Genomic DNA, 27,120 nt, shown 5'->3' with positions numbered 1-27,120 from the left:
CTGTTTGAATTCCCTCCGGATCGATCGGCGGATTACTATTGACGATACGGTTGCTGTGGAGTTGCATGGATTTGCTGACGCTTCCAAGGTGGCGTACGGATGTTGCATCTATATGAGAAGCGTAAAGAGTGATGGTGCTGCAGAAGTTCGACTGATTTGTGGCAAGTCACGAGTTGCCCCAATGAAAGAACTACAACGAGACATCAAGGTGGACGCAAACCCTGATGAGATGACGATCCCAAGGCTGGAGCTATGCGCTGCGTTGCTGCTAGCGGAACAAGTGGATAAAGTGCGCGAAACCTTAGCATTAACAACCGCAAAGGTGGTGCTTTGGTCGGACTCGAAAATAGTGTTGAACTGGTTGAAACAAATGAAGCCAAATACCCCAGTGTTCGTACAAAACCGCGTAGTGAAAATAAGAAAACTTTTTGCGTGGCACACGTGGCACTATATTTCGACTCAGCACAACCCAGCGGATTTGGTGTCACGTGGTGTATTCCCTGAGGATTTGATGCGGTGTGAAGAATGGTGGTTTGGCCCAAGTGTGATTCCTGTTGTTGAAGACGATGAATGTGGTGTGGTGGAACCGGAAGAATATGCCCACCAAATTGTGACGACTTTGGTACCGGAACGAGATTCTGTAATACCGAAGAAACATCTTGAGCCGTACGAAGTGATCCTGAAGTACAGCAGTTATCGAAAGCTGCAGCGTATTTTCGGGTACGTAGTTCGTTTCCTACACAACTGCCGCTTGAAGGGAAACAAGACGACGCGCAGAAGTGGTGCACTGAATAGTGAAGACTACACCGAAGCACAGAAGGCGATGGTGACCATTGTCCAGCTGGTGGTCTATAAGGAAGAAATCAGTTGTATCCAAGCGAACCAACCAGTGAAGGGAAAACTGCGCAATTTGAACCCAATCTACGACGACAACGAAAGGCTGCTGCGAGTTGGCGGTCGCATAAGGAACTCCGACCTGCCGAAAGACCAGAAGCACCCGATGATTTTGTCGGAGAATAACCACTTCATGGAACTGACGGATGATCCCTTCGATTACGAAGCGCTGAGCCCAGGACATTTCTTAGTCGGACGGGAACTGATGTCGGTAGCAGAACCACTGTACGGTGATTTGAAGGAGATGAGCTTGTCACGGTACCAGCTGGTGCAAGAACGAATGCAGCATTTTTGGCCACGGTGGTCGAATGAGTACGTGACGAGTCTTCAGAAGCGCAGCAAACGGTACAAGGACCCTACGTTGCTGCGCACTGGATTGCAGGTGATGATTCTGAAAGAGGACAACATGCCACCTAAGACCTGGAAGTTGGGTCGCATTGTTGAAACGCACCCAGGTAAGGACGGAGTGGTACGTGTGGTTACGATCCGCATTAGCAACAGCATCTACAAGCGACCGACGACCCAGATCGCTGTGCTTCCCATCGATGACTGCACGGATCAAGCAGAGTCCAAGGAGAAGTGAGACCTTCGCCTCACCCGGGGGAGTATGTTACACTAAAAGTGGAAAGATTTATTATTCAATGTTCGGTTTTTGAATCAATTTTTGTTAGAGTGTAAAACAGAATCAAATGTATATTTTTTGCTGTGTGTGCTACTAGCGCAGACGACAGAAGGTGTAGAAAGCGAAGGTTTGTGGAGATTTGGCGCGATGCGAACGGAAGTAGGAAGGAGATAGGAAAAAGGAAATCATAAAAGTAGAAAATTCCGTCGAGTTAAGACGTGTTTGTTTTTCGTTAAATAAAATTCTTAAAATACAGTCCACTTGCTTTGCGTCCCTGAACTATCCGAAGAACAGGATTCCTCCCGAAATCCTTTCAGGATTCTTCCGGAAATCCCCTCAGGATTGTTTCGGAAATCTTCTCAGGATTGCTTCGGAAATCCTCTCAGGATTGCTCCGGAAATCCATATGGAATTCCTTCGGAAATAATGACGAAATTCTTCCGGAATTCCTGACAAAATTTCTTCTATCAAGATTTCTCCTGAAATCATATCAGGATTTCTTCAGAAATTCTATCAGGATTCCTCCGAAAATCCTATTAAGATTCCTCCGTAAATCGTATCAGGATTCCTTCGGAGCAATCCTATTATGATTCATCCGAAGCAATCCTATTAGGATTCCTCCGGAAATCCTATCAGAATTCTTCCGGAAATCCTCTCAGGATTGCTCCGGAAAATCTCTCAGGATTGCTCCGGAAATTCTCTCAGGTTTGGTCCGAAAATCCTCTCAGGATTGCTACGGAAATCCTGTCACGACGGGATTTCTCCCGAAATCCTGACATCATGTATCCTGCTGTCCTTACGGAATTTTTTGCCGATTACCCAAAAAAAAAAGTTCAACGTTGTTGCAATTTTTTATTGTTTGTCTCGTTCACACTTACCACAGCCGGCGACGGCACATGTATACTGCCCACGGAACGCGGCCGCACGTGATTCGCCAGGTGACACAGCACAACACCATCCGTCAGCGCCGGTGCAATATCCTCCGGCAGCGTCATCTTCAGCCTGGTCTCGATTATCTACGATGGAGGAAATCTTAGTTAGTGATCATTTGAACTATCTTCAAGCCCTCTAGGAACAAACCTGTCGAAGCTGCTCAATCAGTTCGGTTTCCTCCTTCTGCTTGTCGAATTCCCGCCGCATGGTAAAACTCAGCTTATCCGTCGGTACATCCCGATTCCATGAGACAGTTCTGAAAGCAGATCAACGTCGTCATTATTCTGAGAATTTACCAGATTGATAAACGAAAAGCATACTTATTCGTTTTCTGTCCCGGTTTGGCGTTGTTCACGTACCCGACGGTGGCCGTCAGCGGTTTCTGACTGCCGTTCGGAGGCGGTAACCCGCCCCCATTCACCGCTGTTGGTTTCGGAATCGAGGAAGGAACATTGTTGTGCGTCAGGATACCACTGGATGCCTTGCAGGGGCTGTTGGGCTTCACGTAGGCGTACTCCGTGCAACTACTGTTGGAGAGGGCCGTTTTCACAGGGGTGCCATTGGCAATGGGGATTTTGCCGTTGCCTACGGAGGGCGAACCCGTCGTCGTCGCGTGATTTCCGTTCAGATGCGTCGGCGAGGGACTGGACTGATATGATGAGGTAATGTTGCGCGAAGGAATGACCTTCTGGACCGGTCGTTTGTTGGGCGTCGAACTGGTGCTGCTGTTCGATTCCTCGAACGGTGCCACGATGTTCCGGTTGGGCGACAGCAGCGGACTAGTACCGGGACCGGCCGGATTGAAACCGTTGTTGTTGTTATTATTGGTGTGATTGCTGTTGGCGTTGATTTGGTTCAGTTTGTGGATATTAGTGTGATGAGGAGAGAGCGGAGAACTTTGGTTGCTGCTACTGTATACGGATGGCGAAGGGGTGGTGGCTTGGGACTTGTTGTAAGGAGAGAAGTTGCTGAGGGGTGAATCTCCGGCGGAACCTCCGCTATCCGGAGTTTGGGCTTGTTGCTCTTTGGGTCGGTAGATGTCGTTTTGGCTGCGCTGCTGACGAAGTGCTTCTTTGTATTCCCTGAGAAATTGGAAGAATATCTTGGGAGAAGCTCATGTGAAAGTATAGACATTTGAACGTACCTGTATGTTTGAATATTGCCTAGCGATCGCATCTTTTCGTCAGCCTTTATGCTATCCGGCGTTACATCACCTTCCGGAGAAATGTCGTTACTGAAATGGAAAGGGTTGTTGGAATTACTCTTGCCAAATTCAAAGTTTTTCGATCGAACCTGTTGTTATTCGACAGCTTCTTGCGCTCTTGCTGGTCCAGCAGAGCGACGCCCTTTCGGAATTCTTCCTCCAGTGTTCCAGCTGCGCCGTGGAAGTCGCTACCGAGTAAACCTGAAAGACCGCCATTCGCACCTGAAGATGATAACAGATTAGAATAGCCGGATCCACCGGAATGGGAGTGCTGTGCCGTAGACGAAGATGCTGGTGGAGGTTTGCCAGCGAAACCAGTGTGCATTGGAATGGGTGACCACTTGGGTGAACAGGTGCCGTAGTCGTGCGGATCGTCCTGCGACCAGCGCTTACCCTCAAATCCGCCATCGCTGGTGCTGTACCCGGAGTCGACATGGGCCCGTCGATTCCGCGTCCCGTCCAGTAAGCTTCCCGATGAATTCTTCGACGTCAGTGCAGACCTCCTCAAGGTAGCGTGGCCATCCGTACCGCATTTGGACTTTTCCTCTTTGGCTGCCGCTGTTTCCAAGTATTTGAACACGTGCACCAGTCCTCGCACGCAAAGCTGTAACGATTCAAAGAGTGATATAGCAATTTTGAAACTTCCCATCGAGAACCACAAAAACTTACGCTAGCAGGTGGTGAGGTGAGCGGATTGTTCGACAGTTCCAGGTCAACCAGCGTACCCATCAGTCGAAGTTCCACCGGCAGGGTGGCAATCTTGTTGCAGCTTATGTCTAGGAACACCAACTGCAGACAGGTGAGATCCCGCGGCAGGTAAACCAGCTGATTGTTGCGCAGGGTGAGCGACCGGAGATTCCGCAGGTCACCCATCCGGGGAGGAAGGTGCGTAATTTGGTTGCAGGCGGCATCGAGCTCGGTCAGTTCCTCCATCCGGCCGAGCTCGTCCGGAAGCGTCACGAGCCGATTGTTGGAAACCAGCAGCACTTGCAACGGCAGGAAGCAAATTTCGCGTGGCAGCACCGACAGTTGATTGTTTCTAGGGGCGGAACGGAGTATCGTTACTGTTCGAACTAGTCTACGGGAAATGCATAGTCGGAAACTAAACTGGGTCGGGGAGGCAATTAATTACTGTTAATTAATTTGTGCTATCTATCGAGTCGCTCGTTAGCACTTATTTTTGCGACGTAAGTCAACGTTGGGAGGCAAACTGAGTACAGGAATGAATGGAGTTGATTGATAATTGAAGACAAACAGTCGATTCATCGAAATAAGTTGATTAGAGTACAGTCTCAATTTATCGACAACGCTTAGAATTTGCGTGGGAAACTATTGTTTGCCTTGACTAGATTGCAGTTCTAGGATCATCTGTACGTAATTGAGGTATTCGATGGAAAAGTTAAAATTCATCACAAACTCACCTTAAATCTAGATAGGTAAGCGAGTGCAGTCCCCGAATCGTATCCGGGATGGACCTTATCGTATTGTGAAACACCAGCAGCCTTTCGAGGAAGGCCAACGATGTGATGTCGTCCGGCAGTTCGCAAAACCGATTGCGGGAAAGATCTGTGGAGGAGGAGAAAAAGAAGAAACGAAGGATTTGGTAAATATGTGCAAACAGAATATGAAATGAGATGATGCCCGGTAGAGTCAATTCTTTGCATACAAAAATATACTTTATCGGAAGGATCTACGAGCCGAGCTTTTGAGCAAAACTTTGTGTATTTGCGAGAGACGGGATGCGTGATGTCACGTACTGGGGCAGAAACGGCGTCGTATCTCAAAGAATGCTATTAAGCTTTAAATTGCAAACATATAAACGACGTATAGCTGCGACTTATTCAGCCTTCATAAAACTAGATCAAAGCGAGAGCAAGCTATAAACTGTTTATTTTATTAGTTTTATGTCTTCCGACTAACTGGGAAGTAAAAAAGGCAGTTCATCATTGATTTTCAATTAGGCAATCTGCGAGGTTACGCCTTTTCCATTTTCTGCGTTTATGTTGAACGCCGACAGATGGTATTGAACCATCTTACAAATTTTCCGATTTATTATTGCAATTGAAATTATGTTGCAATAATTATGCGGATGATTTCTGTGCTCGCGATCGATTCGCTGGATGGGATTCGAGGGAGAAAAATGCTAACATCCAAACTACTAACAGAGGATGGAATGAAACGCCTCTAATTGTCAATAATTAATTGAATCATGGCGAGCGCTCACTTATCATTTTGAGTCTGTTTTTTGATCCGATACTTTCCGGAACGGTAATAGGAGAAATAAGAGACAGTCTAGTTCTTCGTCTTCTTGGCATTTACGTCCTCATTGGGACAGAGCCTACTTCTCAGCGTAGTGTTCTTATGAGCAATTCCACAGTTATTAATTGAGAGCTTTCTTTGCCAAAGTTGCCATTTTTGCATTTGTATATCGTGTGGCAGGTACGATGATACTCTATGCCCAGGGAAGTCAAGGAAATTTCCTTTACAAAAAGATCCTGGACCGACCGGGATTCGAACCCTGACACCTCCAGCATGGCTTTGCTTTGTAGCCGCGGACTCTAACCACTCGGCTTAAGAACTTTGAAGAAGAACTAAGAAGATTTGTATTTATTTTTTATTTCAATTTGAACTCCTTGAAAACTTCTTTGTCCTCAAGACTTGCACGATTTTTTTTAAGAAAATTCTACAAAAGTCTGTGTAAGATACATTAGATCAATTTACGAAGAAATCCAAGGAAAAAATCATGAAAACATTCACCAAGAAAATTACGAAAAATGTTCTATGCGAACTTTTGTTTTTTTTACTTTTTTTGTGTGAATTTTAACTCATCCGGCTAGTTCTTCACTCTTCTTTGAGAACTTCCAAACGCATACCTAAAGAAATTCTTGGAGTAATTACAAGAAATATGATAAAAGTTTGATTGAAGTTTGAATCAGAGGAAACTCACTTTAACTATGGTTCTTTAACTCTCTATCGGATTATGGAGAGTTGACTATATATGATTTGCCGTTGAAAGTCATTGAGGATTTCCTTTACTCTAGGATTAGTATTTTACTGCCAATTCAATGAATTTGCAACATTTACAAGAGTAATTTGAGTTTTACTTAGTGGTTCATCAAAAAACCTCTTTCATATAAGATTGAAAATTATACATTTTACGTGTTATTCTGAATTTTCATTCTTCTTATTTTTATTGCATCTTCGATACCATGATCAATAATGCTCATGAAAAATGAGTATATTTGAAAACATTGGTGTAAAAAATACAAAGATATCATATAACAAATGAAGCTGTCCGAAACAGGGGACAGGAGGTACTAGACCAAAATTGTAGTTTAACCATATTTATTTCAAATATAGAACAAAATGCATTCTCACTTTCAAATTATGATGGTTTTCCATTATTCCTGCGAGGCCTAAATTATTTTTCCATATCCAAAATCGTTATTCAATAAGTTCAAATTTAAAGCGATACGTAAATTTTTTATCGGATTTCAAATTCATCTCGGATTCATCTCCGTTTTTACAATACAGCGTACATATTTCAAGGAAGTGTTGTTCTACGCAACCATTCCTCTCTATAACAACTTCCTTTTCTTCTAATACATAATCTTGATTGGACTATGATTTTTCTATTTCCGACGGTGTCCGGTATTGGGTGCCACCCGGTACTGGGGGATATCCCCCTATAGAAATTCCTGGCTTAATACTTCTGATTCTGAACGAAATCTTGGAGTAATTCCTAGGGAAATAGGAGATACTACAGTAAACTCTCCCTTATTCGGTATTCCGCATCTCGATATCGAGTTAGAGAACCGTAGTAAAAGTTGCTTTTCATGGCTAACTCGATGGTTCCTTCAAAATCGAATTATGGATAGTTTACTGTATATGTATTATTGAAGGTATACTGCATGAAAAATAACTCCTAGGAAATGCCGTGAAAATGTCTCAGGATTTGATATTAAAGGCTTTAGGACATTTCGTCGAATGACATTTGGTCGGCAGTACATTTGGTCGAATGACATTTAGTTGAACGGAAATTTAGTCGTAAGCTTATGTTGAAATGGTTTATTGATAGATTATTTGGTAAAATTGATTATTGTTTTTTGAGCTTTATCAAGTTGGTAAGATAACGAACTTTTTTTGAAAATCTGAAGTATCAACCGTTGTTGATGCCCAATTGAACCGCGGGCCAAATCGCAAAAATAAGTTTGTGTCGCGGGCCACATTTAAATTATATAATAATCTAGTTCAGAAAATTTTGAAGAATCTACTCCAAAAATTTTGGTTCTTGTGAGAATAAGGCCCAGGATTTTTTTTTAAATCGTACTCCTAATTCTGTCAGAATCAAACCTATCAGAGCCGAAATGTGATAAAACTCTGATCAAGCTTCTACGAAAATCTTGGTCAGAATATCCAGGATTTTACAAGAATTGTGCCTAGCGTTCCTAAAGAAACTCACTCAATAATCATTTTGAAATGCAAACTTGAAATATTTGAAAATGCTAAAAAGTATTTCAAAAGAAACCTGCTCAAAAATTTATTATGAATTCGTTTAGTGTTCTGGAAAAATTTTGTAATTTTCCCCAGGAATATACAGGGTGATTACTAATTCCTGTCAGTAAAGTAAATGTTCGTAGATAAAAGATGTATGTATGAATTTCAATTTCCGGTGTACATCCTGTTTTGCACATCTATAAAGTTTGTTTTGACAAAGTAAAGATTAAATCTTTTTTCATTTACCTTAGTTTTTAGTCATATGTGTTGTTTTAAAGGCATTGCACCTGGCACGCACGTTTTCCACAGATATGTATTTTTGACTAAACTTCGCTGAAAAAAATGCCTGATTGAAACAGCATGTTACCACAATCTTTCAGACTTACTAGGGAATAGAATGAGACTGATTATGGAACATTTTAGCGAAAAAAATATTTATTTTTTGGTTAAAATATATGCTTTTGAATAACGTGCGTGTTAACTGTAATGCTTCTGAAACAATGCTTGTGGCTGGAAATTGAGGTAAAAAAATTAATTTGTTATCTATGTTTAGCAAAGACAAATGTTATAGATGTCCTAAACTGGATATGCACTGGTAATTAAAATTCATTTTACCATTTTTTTTTCTATGATTACTTATTTTACTGACAGGATATAGTAATCACCCTGTAGAAAATTGTGTATTTGTGTATAATTCGTTGCAAGTCCTGGTTATGGAATCCTGGTAAAAATTCTATGAGATGCCAATGCCAATGTTATCCGTGAAAGCCGTGTCCAGAATTCTTTGAAATTCCTGTTCAAGATTTTGTAAAAGCCTGTCTTTTTTATAATCATGTTAAGGATTCTGCGTGAATCGAGTTCAGGTGTTGGTAAAATTTATTTCCAGGATTCTGTGAGAATAGAAGCCTGTGATTCAGTGAAATTATGTATGAACATTTAGCCTTTTGTCCATAAGTTTTGTTCTGGCTGCATTTTTTTTAATGTCGAGGTAGTCATGGTAGAAAGACCCAGAATTTGAGATTTAAAAATTGAATCATTCATAAAATTAAATATCTAAGAAAAAAAAAACAAAACTACAGTGATACCTCCATGAGTCGATGTTCCATGACTCGATATCGACTCATGGAACCATACTAAAAACATAATTTCATGGTTACTATGATGGTCCCTAGAAGCAGCTTTCCAAAGAATTGCTGTTCCATGACTCGATATTTCCATGAGTCGATGGTCCTTTCAATATCGACTCATGGAGGTTTCACTGTATTTAAATAATTATTAAGCTAAAACGTTAGGCTGAAACTAAATTGAATATTTAATTTTCATTTAGTTTGGCTTAGTATGTTCTAACTTCGAGTTGATAGAATATTTAATGGGCCAAATATGAGAAGAATCTTCCACCCCTCCGCGGTCCCCACAAAATGAGGTCGCTGATCCAGGATTTCGATGATTTTTCAAATAAACTTTTTAAAAGTTTTTTTTTTTTTTTTTTTTTTTTGTACATTGACTGAAATATTTAGCTCTAGTGGATTTAGTGAATTGCGAAGTGAATGTTCAGTGTCGGTAACAGGATGAGAAATTCTATTTATGGCCAATTGACTTATTCTGACTTCCAGCTTAATAACAGTCTTCAAGCAAATATATGGGTTGGGGCAGCAGGGACGACAGTCCAGGGGCTTAACGGACCCCCCCCCAGGACCTCTGCGAGTTGGGGAGTTGCCCAGGATGTGGTGAAGTTCGCAGTGGGCTCTGATGAACCTTCATAAAAACCACAAAAATCCGAATGCAACTCTGTCACAGCGACCGGTGCCGCTTAAAGTACCCTAGCCCAAACTAACAGGAGTGCCAACCGGCACATCAGGATTGATACCAGTGAGATCCTGATTATGGCATACTGGTCGCGATACAAACGGACAAGGCATGGAATTACGAGTAGGAGTGCTTCGAGCACATTGGGACCAACGCCAGTACGGCCCCAATTATGTATACTGGCAGCGCACGACAAAGGACAAGTAACGGTATATGTACTGGATAATATGCTTTGAGGCTGACAGCGGCGACATTCTACTCCCTTAGTAGGGTCGGGTGACACTGGCCCGAAACGGCGAGTGGGTTAATGGCGCAGGCTGCCCCCGTCCCGTAAAACCGTGGCAGGCCTTAGAGTACGTTCCAAATCCGTCGCCTGGTTGTTCCAACTGGGCGGGAGTAGGCTCAGATGCCATTACCTGACCTGCGCCGATCCGGCTCTGAACATAGTACCCCATAAAGGACTATGTCAACCCTAGCATGGCCTCCCTGCTTGCATAGATAACCATGGGATTATGAAGGCGACTATTCCAGCGGAGATGGATAGCGGCTCTTAGGGGGACCCATAAGAGATGATCAACCAAAACAAACAACTAGCGGAATGTGAAGGAGAGGCTTCTGGACCTATCAGTAACCGGCTAAGGTTCCCGCCAAGGAAGGAGGCGACCAACTTTATTGAAAACAGTGTGGGCAAAAGCCTAGATACTGTAACGACGGCAGGCACTGGCCGCTCCAGTGCAACATGTGTGGTGACCGATGGCCCGGGACTAATCGAGGCCATGGATCGCAATAGGGAGTACCTCCCTAAAATGCAGGTAGCTGCTGAGCAACTTGATGTCATCATCGAATATGTTAAAAGCAAAACAAATATCAGCAAAGACTTGAAAACAAGTCTACTGAAATTGCGACAATCAGTCCTAGCTGCAAAGCAGGACTACGAGAAAGCCAAGGAACAACTGGGCAAGGTAGAAGGCCAAAAAGACACTAGGTCGTGTCAGACCGAAGTGTTTTCCTTCACAGGCAACGCGAATATATCTGATGATATTATTCGATACGCGATGCGGAAGAGGGAAGCTTCCGGGGATGAATACGTGGCGAAAAGACGTATGGTTGCTAAGGGAAAAGTGACCTACGCGGCCGTCCTCCAAAGCGGAAAAGCTGGCACGAGCCAAGCCCCGCGATCAAGAGGACATGGCAACAAAGGAGAGGCCAACACCAAGCCTAAGGCCAAGAAAGCCAAGAAAAAGGAGCCACGGGTTAACCGGAACCAGGCAGTGCATCCACAGGAACCACGGGCGCAAGGCAACAACAACCCGTGGATACGAGTTGGAAATAAGAAAAAACAGAGGAAACCGAAAACGGAGCCCAAGGAGAGCGCTAAACCGAAAACAGCGAAACGTAGGAATTTAGGCGAAGCCCTCGTTATCAAAACGGAGGAAGCAAAATACGCCGAGGTTCTGAAGGCGATGCGAAGCACAGAGAAGCTATCGCCATTGGGCGCAGACGTGCGAAGCATAAGGCGAACTAGGATTGGTGAAATGATCCTAGTCTTAAAGAAGGACGCCAAGGAAAAGGGTGCAGTCTATAAGCAACTGGCACAAGAAGTACTTGGTGACGAGGTTGATGTAAGATCCCTTACTGCTGAAGCGACTCTCCAGTGTAAAAATCTGGATGAGGTCACCGATGCAGCGGAGGTCTCGGCTGCCCTCAAAGAGCAGTGTGACATCGACGTAGCCAGTAAGGCCATCCACCTTAGAAAGGGCCCGCAGGGCACCCAGGTGGCGGCGATCAGGCTGCCGGTCGCAGAGGCCAACAAAGCGAAGAACTTGGGCATACTCAAGGTAGGCTGGTCGGTTTGCCGGCTGAGCATACAACAGCCTCCTGAAGTTTGCTTCAAGTGTTTCGGGAAGGGCCATAAGTCGTGGAATTGCAATGGTCCCGACAGAAGTAAGATGTGCAGAAAATGCGGCGCTGAAGGCCATAGGGCAAGCGATTGTAAGCAAATCGCTAAGTGTCTAATATGTGTCGACAGAGCAGACAACGGACACTTAACGGGCGGACCCAAATGTCCGGGCACAAGCGGAGTATCAAAGCAGCCAAAACGGAAGTAACACAGTTAAATTTAAACCACTGTGATGCAGCCCAGCAGCTGCTTTGGCAGTCAGTCTCGGAAACCAAGACTGACGTGGTGTTATTATCGGACCCATACCGCATACCAGCCAACAACGGGAACTGGGTGGCGGATAGGTCTCAACAGTTAGCAGCTATAGGGACGACAGGACGATACCCAATCCAAGAAGTAGTCTCTAGCTCAAATGACGGTTTTGCGATAGCAAAAATCAACGGCGTGTTCTATTGCAGTTGTTACGCGCCCCCAAGATGGTCGATTGAGGAATTTTCCCACATGGTTGACAGGATGATGGCCGAACTAGCTAATCGGCAGCCAGTAGTGATAGCTGGCGACTTTAATGCATGGGCAGTGGAGTGGGGTAGCCGCTGCACCAATCAAAGAGGCCAGCTATTGTTGGAATCCCTGGCCGCATTAAATGTAGAGCTGGCAAATGTGGGTACAGTGAGTACCTTCCGCAGAAATGGTGCAGAATCGATCATCGACGTGACGTTTTGTAGTCCTAACCTTTTAGGTACCATGAACTGGCGCGTTGATGACGGTTATACTCATAGCGATCATCAATCGATTCGCTATAGTATAATACCAGGCGGGCAGAAGGCAGCGCGATGTAACTCGACCCAAGCCCGAGGATGGAAAACAGCGCGCTTCGACGGCGAAGTATTCACTGAAGCCCTGAGGCGCGAACGAAACACTCTGGACCTAAACGGTGAAGAGCTAGTTGCTATGATATCACGAGCGTGTGATGCTTCCATGCCGAGAAAAGCCCCTCCTAGAGAGAACAGGCCGCCAGTGTATTGGTGGTGCGAATCAATTGCAAATCTTCGAGCAATCTGCCTTCGGGCTAGACGAAGAATGCAACGCGCACGCACAGAAGCACAAAGAGAGGAACGCGGTGCAGCATTCAGAGAGGCAAAGTTGGCTCTCAAAAAGGAAATCAAGAGTCGAAAACGGGCATGCTTTGAAAGTCTATGCGAGAGTGCCAATTCTAGTCCATGGGGTGACGCCTACAGAGTGGTAATGGCTAAGACCAAAGGAGCCATAGCGCCCCAAGAGAAATCGCCCGAGTTGCTGCGATCGATAATCGATGTACTCTTCCCGCACCATCCCATAAGCCCATGGCCCCCAGCGCCGTATGCGGCAGATGGAGGAGAAGAAGTGGCGAGAGTGACGAACGAAGAGCTGGCAGAAGTCGTGAAATCATTCGCGTCAAACTAGGCACCGGGACCCGATGGTATCCCGAATGTTGCCTTAAAAGCGGCAGTGAACACGGATCCGGACATGTTCAGAACCACGATGCAACGCTGCATTGATCAAGGAATCTTCCCGGATGTATGGAAGCGACAGAAATTGGTGCTACTACCAAAGGCGGGGAAACCACCAGGTGACCCGTCGGCGTATAGACCTATCTGTCTACTAGATACGACGGGCAAGTTATTGGAGAGGTTGATTCTCAACAGACTAGTACCGTATACGGAGAGTGCGGACGGCCTGTCCAACAACCAGTTTGGATTCAGAAAAGGTAAATCTACTCTGGACGCCATCCAGTCGGTCGTTCAAACAGCTGAGGTGGCAATCGAGCATAAAAGGAGCGGCATCCGTTACTGCGCGGTTGTCACTCTGGATGTGAAGAATGCGTTCAACAGCGCAAGCTGGGAAGCAATAGCACACGCGCTTCACCGCCTCAAGGTACCGGTGCAGTTGTGTAAGCTTCTAGAAAGCTATTTTAATGGTAGGATTCTACTGTATGACACAGAGGAGGGGCAGAAAAGCGTTCGAATTACCGCGGGAGTACCTCAAGGTTCAATCCTGGGCCCGCTGTTATGGAATGCGATGTACGATGACGTACTGAGGCTGCCCCTTCCGACGGGTGTTAAGATTGTTGGCTTCGCCGACGATATCACCCTAGTGGTCTATGGTGAATCGATGGAGGAAGTAGAGTTGACAGCAGCGCACTCTATTTCCCTGGTTGAGGAATGGATGAAGTCTAGGAAACTAGGACTGGCCCGTCACAAGACTGAGGTGGTGGTGGTCAACAACCGCAAGTCCGAGCAACGGGCGCTTATCTCGGTAGGTGATTGCACCATAGAGTCCAAGCGATCCCTTAGGCATCTTGGGGTAATGATCGATGACAAGCTGAGCTTCGCTAGCCACGTTGAATATGCCTGTAAAAGGGCATCTACGGCTATAGCGGCGCTTTCGAGGATGATGTCTAACAGCTCTGCTGTAATTGCCAGCAAACGCAAGCTGCTGGCAAGCGTGGCGCTATCCATACTAAGGTATGGAGGACCAATCTGGTCAAAAGCGCTTAGAACGAACAGAAACCTAAAGCGGTTGGAAAGCACGTACAGGATAATGTGCTAAAGAGTAGCAAGTGCATACCGGACGGTATCTAAAGAGGCCGTGTGCATCATAGCCGGGATGACGCCCATTGGGCTCATCATCAAGGAAGATGTTCAATGCTTCAACCAAAGGGGTACCAGAGGAGTCCGCGACACGTGTAAAGAGGAAACGCTCAGAAGCTGGCAGCAGGAATGGGATAACACCACTAAGGGTAGATGGACCCATCGACTAATACCAAATGTGTCAGATTGGTATAGTAGAAGCCATGGGGAAGTGAACTTCCACCTGACGCAGTTTCTGTCAGGACATGGTTGCTATAGACAGTACCTGCATAGGTTCGGGCACTCAGAATCTCCTGCGTGCCCCAATTGTGCTGGTGTAGAGGAAACAGCGGAGCATGTCGTGTTCGATTGCCCCCGTTTCATTGCTGTGAGAGGTCGCATGCTCACTACATGCGGAGGGGACACGTCCCCCGACAATATTATAGAGAGAATGTGTGCGGATGCCGAGTGCTGGAATGCAGTAACTACGGCTGTCACTCACATTATGTTAGAATTGCAGCGTCTATGGCGCGCCGACCAAGAGTTGGCTGCAGAGGATTAGCCCTGCCGAGGCTGGTCCCTTGTAACATTGTTTAAGTCGGCTAGGAGAAGCAGTTTGCCTAGGCTACTTCTGCTACACGTGTTGTGCTATATGCACTGGTCCCTTCCCGAAGAAATACCGTAAGGTGGTTCCGGGGAGATGAGGGTCTGAGTCCAAGGGTCATGTCGATACACTGTTCACCACTTGAGCAATTCTAAATGAATTGCTCATGCACAGTGCATAGGCTGGTTTTAGCGGGTCGTCGTTGGTGCGTCATCCCCGCATTCCCTGAGTTATCTTCTCAGGGGATCTGTTTGCAGATTTCCCCCTTGTAAAAAACAAAAAAAAAAGCAAATATATGGTTTTATTGGTGTTGATGACATCGGGTCGCTCTGTGTATTACTGAAAAAATGCTATTCTCGACTCTTTTCCACAAAATGTCAATATGCTTTCTATTGAAATTAAACCTTTTCGATCAAATGTCCATTCGAAGAAATGTCCGTTCGACCAAATGTCATAAATTCGGTTTCAAAAAATAATAGATAAACGAAATTGTGAGCAAAAGTCTGCATTGATTTCAAATGCGGTTCCTGGAGAAAATCATGAGAAATCCAGTCTATCTGACGTAAAGTAAGATCTGCGAAGAAATCCTGGAATGGTTGTCTGATTCATTTATGTTTTTTTATGAGTTTTTGATTCTTGTTTGGTTTCACTTCGTTTTCCAAACATGTGAACACAAAAGTACCTGTTCATTATACACTTAATCGCCGTTGTACTATATTATGAATGGATTTGTTGAGCTGATAGGGAATTTCAATCAAAACCAAAACGAATGATGGTAAGCTTCGAAACCACAAGTTTTGTGAATGTTACTCAAAATATATGATGGTACTCCTTCCCGTGACAACCATGAATATGCAGAGGTATACTCTGTCTTTAGTAACAATGGATGTCACCCTAACGTTCCTTCCCTTCCCCGTTGACCGTAAGGATGTGGCCGATGCCGTTATTCACTCCCAAGTTCCGTCTGTTTATTCCTTGTGCAATATTGATTGTTATGGTCCATCAAGGAGTAGCAACTACGAATTGTACGGTCATCAATGCTAATGTTCATGTAACATTTTCCGAATAGACCTGGTCATAGGGTATCATCATTCTTAACATACGATATAGAAATTAAAAACTAGTCTGTTGAAAAGAAAACAGCGAGGGAATGTGAGTTACGTTTTGGAGTAATTCTTTTGTTTTCAAGCTTTACAACAACGTCCAACTGAAAGTATTTGCCTTCCAACTTTGCTGTTGGAAGGCAAATACTTTCAGTTGGACGTTGTTGTAAAGCTTGAAAACAAAAGAATTACTCCGAAACGTAACTCACATTCCCTCGCTGTTTTCTTTTCAACAGACTAGTTTTTAATTTCTATATCGTATGTTAAGAATGATATTTTTGCTAACAACAAAATTAGTGAAAAGTTGGAAGCATTGTATTGGCTCCATACAATTTGTATGGAGTGAAAAGTTGTTGACAAACTTCGAAGCAATATTTCTCAGTGGCAGTGTGTAATAGAAGACGACCTGACTGTATATTGATTTTAGCGCTCCTAGTTCCTGACACTGTTCTTTTCTCCATAGCAAAGTCGAATTAATTCTCACAGCAAGTGCCACTAGCTACTGCAGTCCATATTCCAAGAACAAGCTCCGGGACTTGACATTTACGACATGTCACCGACAACGATTGAATTGTTCCCTAATGATGGTGCAGCAGCTTGACAAGGTTCTTGGTTTATGCAAATACCCATTTGATCATATATAGTCAATAGGGAAGGGCAATCCATTTTCCGTGATTTCACGTCACTGATTAGCATAAAAAGCCACTGGGAAGCTGCGTTCTTTTGCACAGCAGGATTAATGTCAACAGAGCAGTTGGCATAAAGAAAGGAAAAAAATTCTGCAGATTCAGAAAAGTGCACTCCGTAGTCTGACTGATGCAGGTCTGTGAAAACGTCGTTTTTCAAGTTTTATGCAGATTTTCTCGTCCGGTTGAATGATGGATACTATTTAAGAATGAAATGTACGTTGAAAGGTCTTTGTTGTATAAATGATTTGGATTTTTTTAGGTTTTCGCATTTTTTTCCATAAAGAAGAAGTTCAAAGTAATCAATTGAACAAATTTATCCCACATCATAATTACGTATGTGGATTCCCCCTTCGATCACATCTCGTACACTCTCAAAACTTGCCCTTCTAGGCGAAGATTACGGTTGATTGCATTCCACACAGATGCAAACAAACAACCGGGGTAAAAAGTTGTGAATGAAATCTGCGAAGGCGTTTTCTTCGAACCGGTTTTTTTTTTCTTAGTGCATACTATACAATGGATGAGGACCAATTTATAAACTACGCTGATCAGCGCCATGCCACGCGAGAATCTGGTTTCTAATTTGTGTCCAACCTCTGACTAGATGCATTGGCACACATGTGGTGACCAGTTAGGTCGATGGAGATTTGTGCAGGCGGCGACAAACGACCAAATTATTACGAGTTGGCGTTTAGAAGCATAAATTATGTGTGGGAAATCCCACGCTCTCTTGAACGACCGATTGACTCCCTGGGGACACCACCAATTGATGGACAGATAATAGGGTGCAGCTTACTTCTCGAAAGTTGAAGAAGCTCAAAATTCGTGCCTTAAATATTAAGGTTTGCAAGTGGCGCAAGTGACTTAAAGGAAAATTTGTAAGATAAAGATAATGTTTGAAAAAAATGTGAATAAACTTGTAGTTAAACACACGTTTTGACTTAGTCAAAACTGTATGTTCTACTTACTTAAATCATTCAAAAGGTATAAGAAATGATAAATGATAGAGAGCATGATGTTGATGTGATATGGAATGATCCGAATTGTATCGCAGTCGGCCTGTACAAATCAGCAAATTTCAAACGTTGATAATGACAGCAAGCAACTCTGGTGAAAACTCAACTCGTAGTTGTAATAAGATGCTTCAGTTGATTAGTAAAAACGTAATTTCTGGCAAAAATATTGTTAATATCCAATTAATTTAGATTTTTTAATTTTCTGGTTTCGCTTTTTATGTGATTTGAAATAAAAAGGGAAGCGAAATTTTGTGTTTTGAGAACATTTGAAAAATAAGCCGCACCCTAATGCATAAACACATTGATTTTGAAATGTTTTGCTGGAATTATGCGACCGGTAAAGACGACGCTGACAACCATCAGAATGCCATTGAAAAATGATTGTGCCCGTTGGCTTGGGGCGGTTTCTAGGTCGATCGATGGCACATATGGGGATGTGAGTGATGGCAAATTGATACGAACTGATGGACGACCAGCGTGACATTTGACATTTTTTGGCATTCAACTTGTGGCAATGGGTTTACCGCAGTGTGCTGCAGGGCAAGTTTGATGGAAATGTGTTTTGAATTGCTTCTATGGCTCGTGGGTTGGTTGGAAATTATTCTATATTTCAATTTGAGGTCCAGATCTATACATTATTTTTGCTGTATGAAAGATGAATATTATTGTTGACCTCTGTTCAAATTACCGATAGGCAGAAGCAAAATTAGAATACGGTAGAGAACGTTAGAATCAATGAAACAGCTTTGAGAAGTATGCATAAACAAAAAAAAGTATAAATGTGCGTATCATATAAACTAGATGGAATGATGAACCTTCTTAACGAACTCTTCGAATTTACGATAATTTTTACCTTTTCATACAAAACAAAACGGTGTTAAAATTTCAATTATTATTGAACTTTCAAAAACCTCGAATATTTTTACGGCCACATTCAAATCTGATTTTATCTTGCTTGAATTAACTGTATTTCTGTATCATGGAGCAAAATGGAGTATTTTAAATCTGTATTACGAAAAAATCTGTAAAAAGACTGTGTCAATATGTAAAGTATTCGTTGTATTCTGTTAACCGTATTTTTCCGAAAAATCTGTAATCTGTTTATACATATTCTTGGTCACAAAGTATTCGAGAAAATCTTTAAAATACAGATGAATTCGTACAAAAAATGAGTTGTATGGATAACCTGTAGATAAATGTTTAAATTTTTGAATAAATTTCTCATTTCTCTCGTTTCATTTGTGGCCTACACTGAAGAAAAATGATTTTCAAAATTTGGTAATTTTTTATCTTAATGATATTTTTTCTAACAAGAACTTTTTCTTGCCCTAATATTTTTTTTAGCGCGTCATTCTCAAACAAAACTAAACAATCGAAAGTTACAATTATCTCAGAATTCAAAGAAGCTCAATAAGCGGGTCAATTTGGTCTAATCAGTCTACTTTAAATTATCAATAAGTCTATACAAAAATAATCTCATTTGTGGCCTACAATGAAAAAAAAAATCAAAATTTAAAGCAGATATAACAAAATAACCGTTTTTTTATTAGGAAGAAATCTATTCTCAAAATAGATGACTGTGTTTACTGTCAACCGTCTGTAAACTTTTTCTTAAATTATTTTTTTTAGTGAGTCATTTTCAAGCAAAACTAAATAAGAAAAGTCACAATTATCTCAGAATTCAATGTTGCTCAATAAGTGAGCAATTTTTTCTTATCAGTTGTAGAGTAACATTTGAAAAGATCCTGACTTCAAAATGTAATAAAATAGATTTTTCCATTATTCGTATCAAAATTAAGTAAATTTTAAAATACATAGTAAGCGTGTCATTGAAAAAATGTGACAGGTAGGTACTGTGAAAATGTGAATGGTAGGTACTATTACTAGAGGTTATATATTTGCTAGAACAATATGTGATCGATATTTCAGGATGCCAGTTTATCACCCACTTACCCACAGATTCGATTGACCCCTTGCGTTGTTGTCGTTACTTGATATTTCTCATTCCGGCTGATTCGGCAGATCGGATAATCCCGATCGAAGTAATCGACTCCGCCATCTAAGCAAAATGTTTTCCCAAGAAATGTAATTTAGCTGGAAGTCACATTCACAATAATAATTCACCATGAATAGAAAACCGTATCTTACAGGCGGAACTTATGATGCATTTCGTCAAAATCACACACGATTACCTTTCAACTTCTTCCCGTCTTCCAATCCAAAAAATATTGAGGAATAATAACATTTGCAAGCATAATTCATCCCATATAGGCACTAGTACATATCCTAACCACGTAGTAGAGTGTAGGTTGTAATTATCATGCAGACATATTCGTTAAAAAAAGAGTATGTTTGCCTAAAATAAACGTAAGATCATCCATTGTGCCATAATTCTAGTTCGGTTTTATATCTGTTGAACAAAGCGATTTTTCGATCAATTTCAAAATAATCATTCGACCAAAAAGTTCTTCGGCCATTCGACCAAATGTACTTTCGACCAAAAGTCATTCTACCAAACGTCATTCGACCAAAAGTTATTCGACTAAATGTCTTTCTACCAAATGTTCTAAAAGGGCCCAACTGAATATTTTCATCAAAATCATCCCGGCCATTTTTTTTCTCGAATCCATGAAATTTGCTCAAATAATATTTGGTCAAATGACGTTTGGTCGAATTACATTTAGTCGAAAGCACATTTGGTCAAATGGACGTTTCGTCGAATGGATATTTGGTCGAAAATAATTTAATTGCTTTAAGAAGTTCATCATATTTGGTCGAAATAGCCCCACAAAACCAAATGACTCTTTGTGTTGTTGACGACACTTGATGTCATTTTTCAATATAAATATTAGTAGTAGAACGCTAATGGCACTATTGTGACTTTAACTAATTATTACCCTTAATTGTTATTTTTCATTAATTGATCAATCCCACGCAACAGAGAATGTTTTGTTTTGGAGGCCTGGTGCTCACGCTGTCACATCGCAGCAAACTAGATGTTGGTCACACGAACACCAACGACATTAGCATTCTTAGGTTAATGCTTCTACTCATTTTTCTCATCCAGGCTTCTAGAAGTCGGATAAATCGTGACGAGCTGATCTCAAAACGAGGCAAGTCAACTTTTGTCATCTAAGTCGACTCGTATCACCTCACGCGATTCACAGGATAAACGCAATTCTCTTTTTTGATTGTTTTCGATTCAATTATTGATAATTATTTCATCAATCGAAGTCTTCGACCTGTTATCAAAGCTACAAGGTTATCAAGGTTTGCCCAAGGACTGAAATTTAGCTGGAAGTCACAATCACAATAATAATAGGGTCCTAAAGCCCTGTCCCAATTTTAGTGCCAAACGCTTAAGCTTAGGCCAATAACACATGTTTACTCAATTTTCTAATGTTTTCCGTTGGTTTGAGTCCAAAAAACATTTTTTTAGATTTTGTCACACCCCTTGGCTTAAACTCAAATTTTGGGTGCATTTTGTTTTCCGTGTCCCTTCCGAAATGTCAGACAGGAACAACCCCAGTGTTAAAACTAAAACCCCTGTGGTGTTTTTGTCGACTAAGCGAACGTCAAACATGATCTTAAGTGTCAAGGTTCATTTATGGACCCCATTTTTAAATTAAAGTTTAAACATGATATAGCCGTCATTTGAGCGAAAAAAGTTAGTTGCAGTGAGATGCTCTTTCGTGTTATTGAATAAAAACACGATTTCATTAAAAATTTCAGGACCCAATTCACCATGAGTAGGAAAATGTATCCTTAACCTTCGGGGTGTCGCGCTGTTGTACTTTGTACAACAGTTGTGATTTATATGTTATCATTTTGCAACAAAGATATCTGTCGACACCAAACCAAAATGTATTCCTCAAGAATCTTCTTAAGAACAATACTCGACGGTTTTTATTTACAGTATGACCCTTTATAATGCGGTTAAATCGACAAATGTACATGAAAGTCGCATAATAATGAACGGACTATATACGGTTCGAGTAAACCACAGTTTTAAGTCGGTATATCTCAAAATCCAGATAATATAGAAACTTGGGGTCTTCAGTAAAGTTGTTCTGGAGGTGAAGCGTTATCTGATGGTACTTCATTTAATTCGGAATTTGACCGCAAGGTGGCACTAGTGGGCATGGAAGTTTTACTTTTGTTTTGCAAATATTTCAGGATCCTGATCATTTAGAAGGATGGCGTCTTCGGCAAAGTTGTTTAGTAAGTTAAGGAATATCATTGTTTGAGCTAGTTGATCCAAAATGCCACAAGGCGCAAGTGTGCATGAAACTTTTGTTTGCAGATATCTCAGGAGCCTGACCACTTAGAAAGATAGTGTCTTCGGCAAAGTAGTTCAGTAGCTCAAGGACTATCATTATTTGAGGCAAGAATAGGATATTTTGCAACCAGGTGGCGCTAGTGAGCATAAAATTTTTGTTTTGCGAATACTGCAGGATCTTGACTTTTTAGACAGGCACCTTCAGCAAAGTTGTTCAGAAGCTCAAAAACTATAATTTTTTCACAAAATCTCGAACTTTAAGTATTAAACAAAGAAATAATTTGAACTACCGAACAACTCTGCCGAAGACGCCATCTTTCTAAGTGATCAGGCTCCTGAGATATTTGCGAAACAAATGTTTTATGCTCACTAGCGCCGCTTATTGGCAAAATTTTGAATCAACTAGCTCTAACAATGATAGTCCATAAGTTACCAAGCAACTTTGCCGAAGACGCCATCTTTCTAAGTGGCCAGGATCCCGAGATCTGCGATACAAAAGGTTCATGCTCACTAGCGCCGCCTAGTGGCAAAATCCCAAATTTCTTGGCTAAAATAATGATAGCCCTTGAGCTACTGAACAACTTTGCCGAAGACGTCATCTTTCTAAGTGGTAAGACTCCTGGGATATTCGCAAAACCAAGGGTGTTGTATAAAGTACAACGCGCGACTACTCGCGTTACAAAAATTCGCGCGACGACCGAAAGGTTAACACGGATCTGTTGATGCACTTCGTCAAAATCGTTTCCTAAGAGCCATGGGGTTTAAAAAATTGCCGTTCATTCCACGTAAACTTGGTAGATAATAAAAGTTCGGAGCACTGAAAATTGTAATTGAATAAAGATCAGCAGTTATATATAAAGAACATTTTGAAAGAATAATAAATTCAACAATGTTTAGTATTCTAATAAATGAGCGATGAAAATATTGTGGAGGATTTTTTTTTCTTCCATACATTGATGATATTTTTAAAGAATAATGAATCCTACCAGAACATTATGTTTTCAAAGTTGAGCAATAAATGGACACAATTATTTTTGAACTTCCACAAAATTAGGTAAATTAATGCCTAAACATCAGTTAGGCCACAAATCTTCAAACCAGTTAGTCCCTTTCGTTTAGACCCAATCCAGCTCTAATTTTATTGATTATTGAAGTGATTTGTATAATTCATGAAAAAAATGTTTAAAAATTATTAAATGAGAACAAAACACTATAATACCCAAATATTGGAAATTATTGAATAAAGGGAAGAAAAGATTCATTACAATATTGATTATTCCTATTTCAAAAATTTTCACTTATTCACTAGTTTTATACTTGTCTTCGACACTTATTAGAAGTCTGTTACTTGGCCCACAATGTTTTAGATTTTAAATAACAGTCGTTGTGTAAATGGTTGAATTTAAACATCATCGGCAGATAGGCCCTTTTACGAATCTTCAAACCAGATAGGCCTTTTCAGTTAGGCCCTTTGATTGAACATGGTTTCAGTTAGGCTCTCCAGTTTGACTTTTTGACTAAAGGTAGTTCCAGTTAGGCCCTTTTTGGAATTAGTAAATCTAATTGATTATTGAAGTGATATTCATAGTTCTTGAACAAACTCAAACGACTACAGTACCGTAATCAGGGGTATCATTGATCAGCGGGGTAACATTGATCGGAATGACTCATCTCGTAATAAGTTGGTATCATCATTTATTGATGAAACATTTCTAAAGCATAAATGTTGTTTCTCTTTCTTTTATTTATGAACTATTAAAAATTAAGATTTTTGCAAAATTTGCGTTAACTTTATGCGTAAATTTGTCAAGTTTGCGAAACAATGATTTCAATGGTTAAGGATGACACTACCGAAGATTCATGTCTCAAATAAGTTCTGCAAGCGATATGAGCAAGGAAAATGCGGTTCTCACTAAAAATGGCATCGCCAAAAACAATTCCGCTGTCAAAACTTTTATAAGTATGCTCAATTAGGCAACATTAATGAATTACTGTTTAGAATGTAGAATTCCCTTAGGAAATTGCCTACTTTTAGGCGTATTCCGCTGTTCGAGGTGTTTTTAATTTTAAAATAACTCAAAAAGTAATTGAGATGTGAGCGTTTGGACATCATATTCGGCTTCAGGGGCCATGATTTAAGTAAGTAACGACATTTTCAATATTACCGAACGTTGTTTACATGGATGATCAATGTTACCCCATATCAGCTAAATGAAAAAGTCACATAAAACATTTTTTTAAACATGCTTAAATCTTTCAAAAACTAAAATACAGTATATAGTCACGAGCTATGGGTGGCAGTACTTGTTTTAGAAAAATAAAAATCAGAACATTTGCATTTTTGAATTAATTATTTAAGAAATATTCTAAAAACTGATCAATGTTACCCCGGATTACGGTACCCGTTCGATTTTGGCAACATGCCAAACATTTTGTTGTTGCTTAAAGCGAACCGCGCTCGAATCGAACGATTGTTATTATCAAAAGTTAATGACCAGGAATTAAATTTACCTATTTTGAACATGGTAAGCCTCAAAAAAAAACCACAGAAACATTGAGATTAGCAGGATTGGTGTTCACGCATGATCATTTTTTTTATTTCTAAATGCATTTCCGTGTTGCCAGAATCGAACCGCGCAAAAAACGAACGGGTACTGTATGTGAGAAAAATAATATAGGGTGCAGAACCACTTGGGCACATCCATGATTCACTTTGTCATTGGGTTTTTCTCGGCCGAATTGTCTTGAACTTTGCAATAAGAAGCGCATCAGTACGACGCACATTGCGGCCAAAAATAAGCTCTGTAACTTTCGAAAAACCCCACTGTCGAAGCGATTAAAAAGTGCCAAGAATACTAAATAAAAAAAAATCAATTGAAGTTTTAGTACTATATTGATTATTCATATTTCTAACCCATTCACTTTTTACTAGTTTTTAGTATTTAGCTATTATATTGAGTTTCTCTCGTTTGATTTTGGGCAAGAGCTATGAAGGTAACTTCAATAAGCAATGAAATTAACAGATTCCAAAAGGGCCTAACTGGAACTATGTTTAATCAAAGGGCAAAATTGGAGGGGCCCAATCGGAACCGGGAATCGGGACCCAGATAGCCGTAGCGGTAAACGCGCAGCTATTCAGCATGACCAAGCTGAGGGTCGTGGGTTCGAATCCCACCGGTCGAGGATCTTTTCGGGTTGGAAATTTTCTCGACTTCCCAGGGCATAGAGTATCTTCGTACCTGCCACACGATATACACATGCAAAAATGGTCATCGGCATAGTAAGCTCTCAGTTAATAACTGTGGAAGTGCTCATAAGAACACTAAGCTGAGAAGCAGGCTCTGTCCCAGTGGGGACGTAAACGCCAGAAAGAAGAAGAAGAATCGGAACCGACCAAGCTAAAAGGGCTTTAGGACATTTCGGCGAATGACATCTGGTCGAATGACATTTGATCGAAAGTACATTTGATCGAATGGACATTTGGCTTTAGAACATTTTGTCGAATGACGTTTGGTTAAATGACGTTTAGTAGAACGGAAATTTGGTCGAAAGTTTATTTTGAAATGGTTTATTCAAAGATTGTAATTGTAACATAACGTATTCTTCTTAAATTGACACTTATATTGAGCTGTTCGGTAATCCAATCCGCATGGTTATTAAATTAATTAACTCATTACGCGAGGTAAAGATGGACCAAACGTCAGTCGACCAAATGTCTTTCGGCCAATTGTCATAGATTCAACTGGAAGGGTTTATTATTTTGTTTACTTGGTGTTACATCAATTAGGTTGATAAAAGCTCGTTAACGATGTTACGCCAATTTACTCGGTCTATGGCAAAATTACACAGCGTAACAATAATGACATTTTTGCGTGTTTCAAGGATCAAATTATGTGTCTCGAGTAGATTTGGGGTTGCTGAATCTGATGCAGTTCTCAGAAATATTCCAGCACGTCACAATTTTTAGCTACAGCTCGCCAAAGTTGTATGAAATACTGTTTTCATTGATGTTTACATGAAATTAAAAGTATGATTTATCAATTTTTTTGTGAACTTATCCACCAAGCATGAACATTATGACTTTAACTTTCATTTCAGATATAATTTGGGTGAAATTGCATGATTGAATTTAGATTAAACCGGTTTTTTCAACATGCTTTCAGTCTCCATACTAATTTCATCGTTTCTCTCATATGACAAAATACAATACGTTTCTAAACCATCGAAAAATAACTTTTGAGCATTTAAAGTATTATAAACTTTGTTCATAAGTATTGTTATACACATGAAGTACCATTTTTGTGGCAAATTAAGCAAATAAATTGCCATGCAAGAAGGTAAAGTTGCATGCAAGTTGGCTGAAATAGTCAAATTTTGCATTTTCAACAACCAATATCTCAAAAACTAGACGTGCTATGATATTTCTTAAAACGGCAATGGATTCAGCAACCCTTAATTATGTAAATAACGGTATTTTGAAGTTTGAAACAAAAACGTGTTCCGCAGTGTTGTTGAACTGAAAGCTGATTTGAAGATTCGCAAAAGGGCCTATCGGCCGATGATGTTAAAATTCATTTTCGCGAGTTGTTGTGTTATTTGAGATTGAAAACGGTGTGTTCCACGTGATAGACTATGATGAGTGTCGAACACAAGTGTAAAACTAGTAAAAAGTTAATGTGTTTGAAAAAGGAATATTCAATATGGTACTAAATCTTTAAAAAAGAATTTTTCAAAGTTTCCGTTTTGCAGATAGGCCCTTTTCAAAGGCTTCGCTAAAGTTACTTTAAATAATCGAAAATACCATATAAAAAGGGCTCACGACGCGTTTCTCGACACATTATATTCGGAGTTGGCAGCACATTCTTAAAATTAATGTGACTCCTTACATATTAATGTGGTCTACTGAACACGAATTGTTTCATAATGATTTGCGATGTAAAACTGTGTATAATCCAGTTTGGTAAA

General features: G+C 41.0%; 1 protein-coding gene across 4 annotated transcripts in view; it reads right to left on the bottom strand.

Annotated features, from left to right (window-relative positions):
• Positions 1–27,120, bottom strand: part of LOC5579065 (leucine-rich repeat and calponin homology domain-containing protein 1) — a 235,944-nt gene that overhangs the window by 22,722 nt on the left and 186,102 nt on the right. For 3 of the 4 annotated variants that reach the window (XM_021846324.1, XM_021846328.1, XM_021846327.1), the window contains exons 2-8: positions 5,074–5,218; positions 4,322–4,691; positions 3,742–4,256; positions 3,593–3,682; positions 2,769–3,530; positions 2,596–2,704; positions 2,394–2,531 (exon numbers count right to left, since the gene is read on the bottom strand). In XM_021846324.1, the coding sequence (XP_021702016.1) occupies positions 2,394–2,531; positions 2,596–2,704; positions 2,769–3,530; positions 3,593–3,682; positions 3,742–4,256; positions 4,322–4,691; positions 5,074–5,218 (2,129 nt within the window). The remainder of the gene's footprint in view (positions 1–2,393; positions 2,532–2,595; positions 2,705–2,768; positions 3,531–3,592; positions 3,683–3,741; positions 4,257–4,321; positions 4,692–5,073; positions 5,219–27,120) is intronic. The other variant, XM_021846325.1, reaches the window with a different exon arrangement.

The sequence above is a fragment of the Aedes aegypti genome, chromosome 2 (assembly GCF_002204515.2).
Source record: "Aedes aegypti strain LVP_AGWG chromosome 2, AaegL5.0 Primary Assembly, whole genome shotgun sequence".
NCBI classification, from domain to species: domain Eukaryota; kingdom Metazoa; phylum Arthropoda; class Insecta; order Diptera; family Culicidae; genus Aedes; species Aedes aegypti.
The sequence above is the reverse complement of the archived record's forward strand: the minus strand, read 5'-3'. Positions and strand labels throughout refer to the sequence as shown.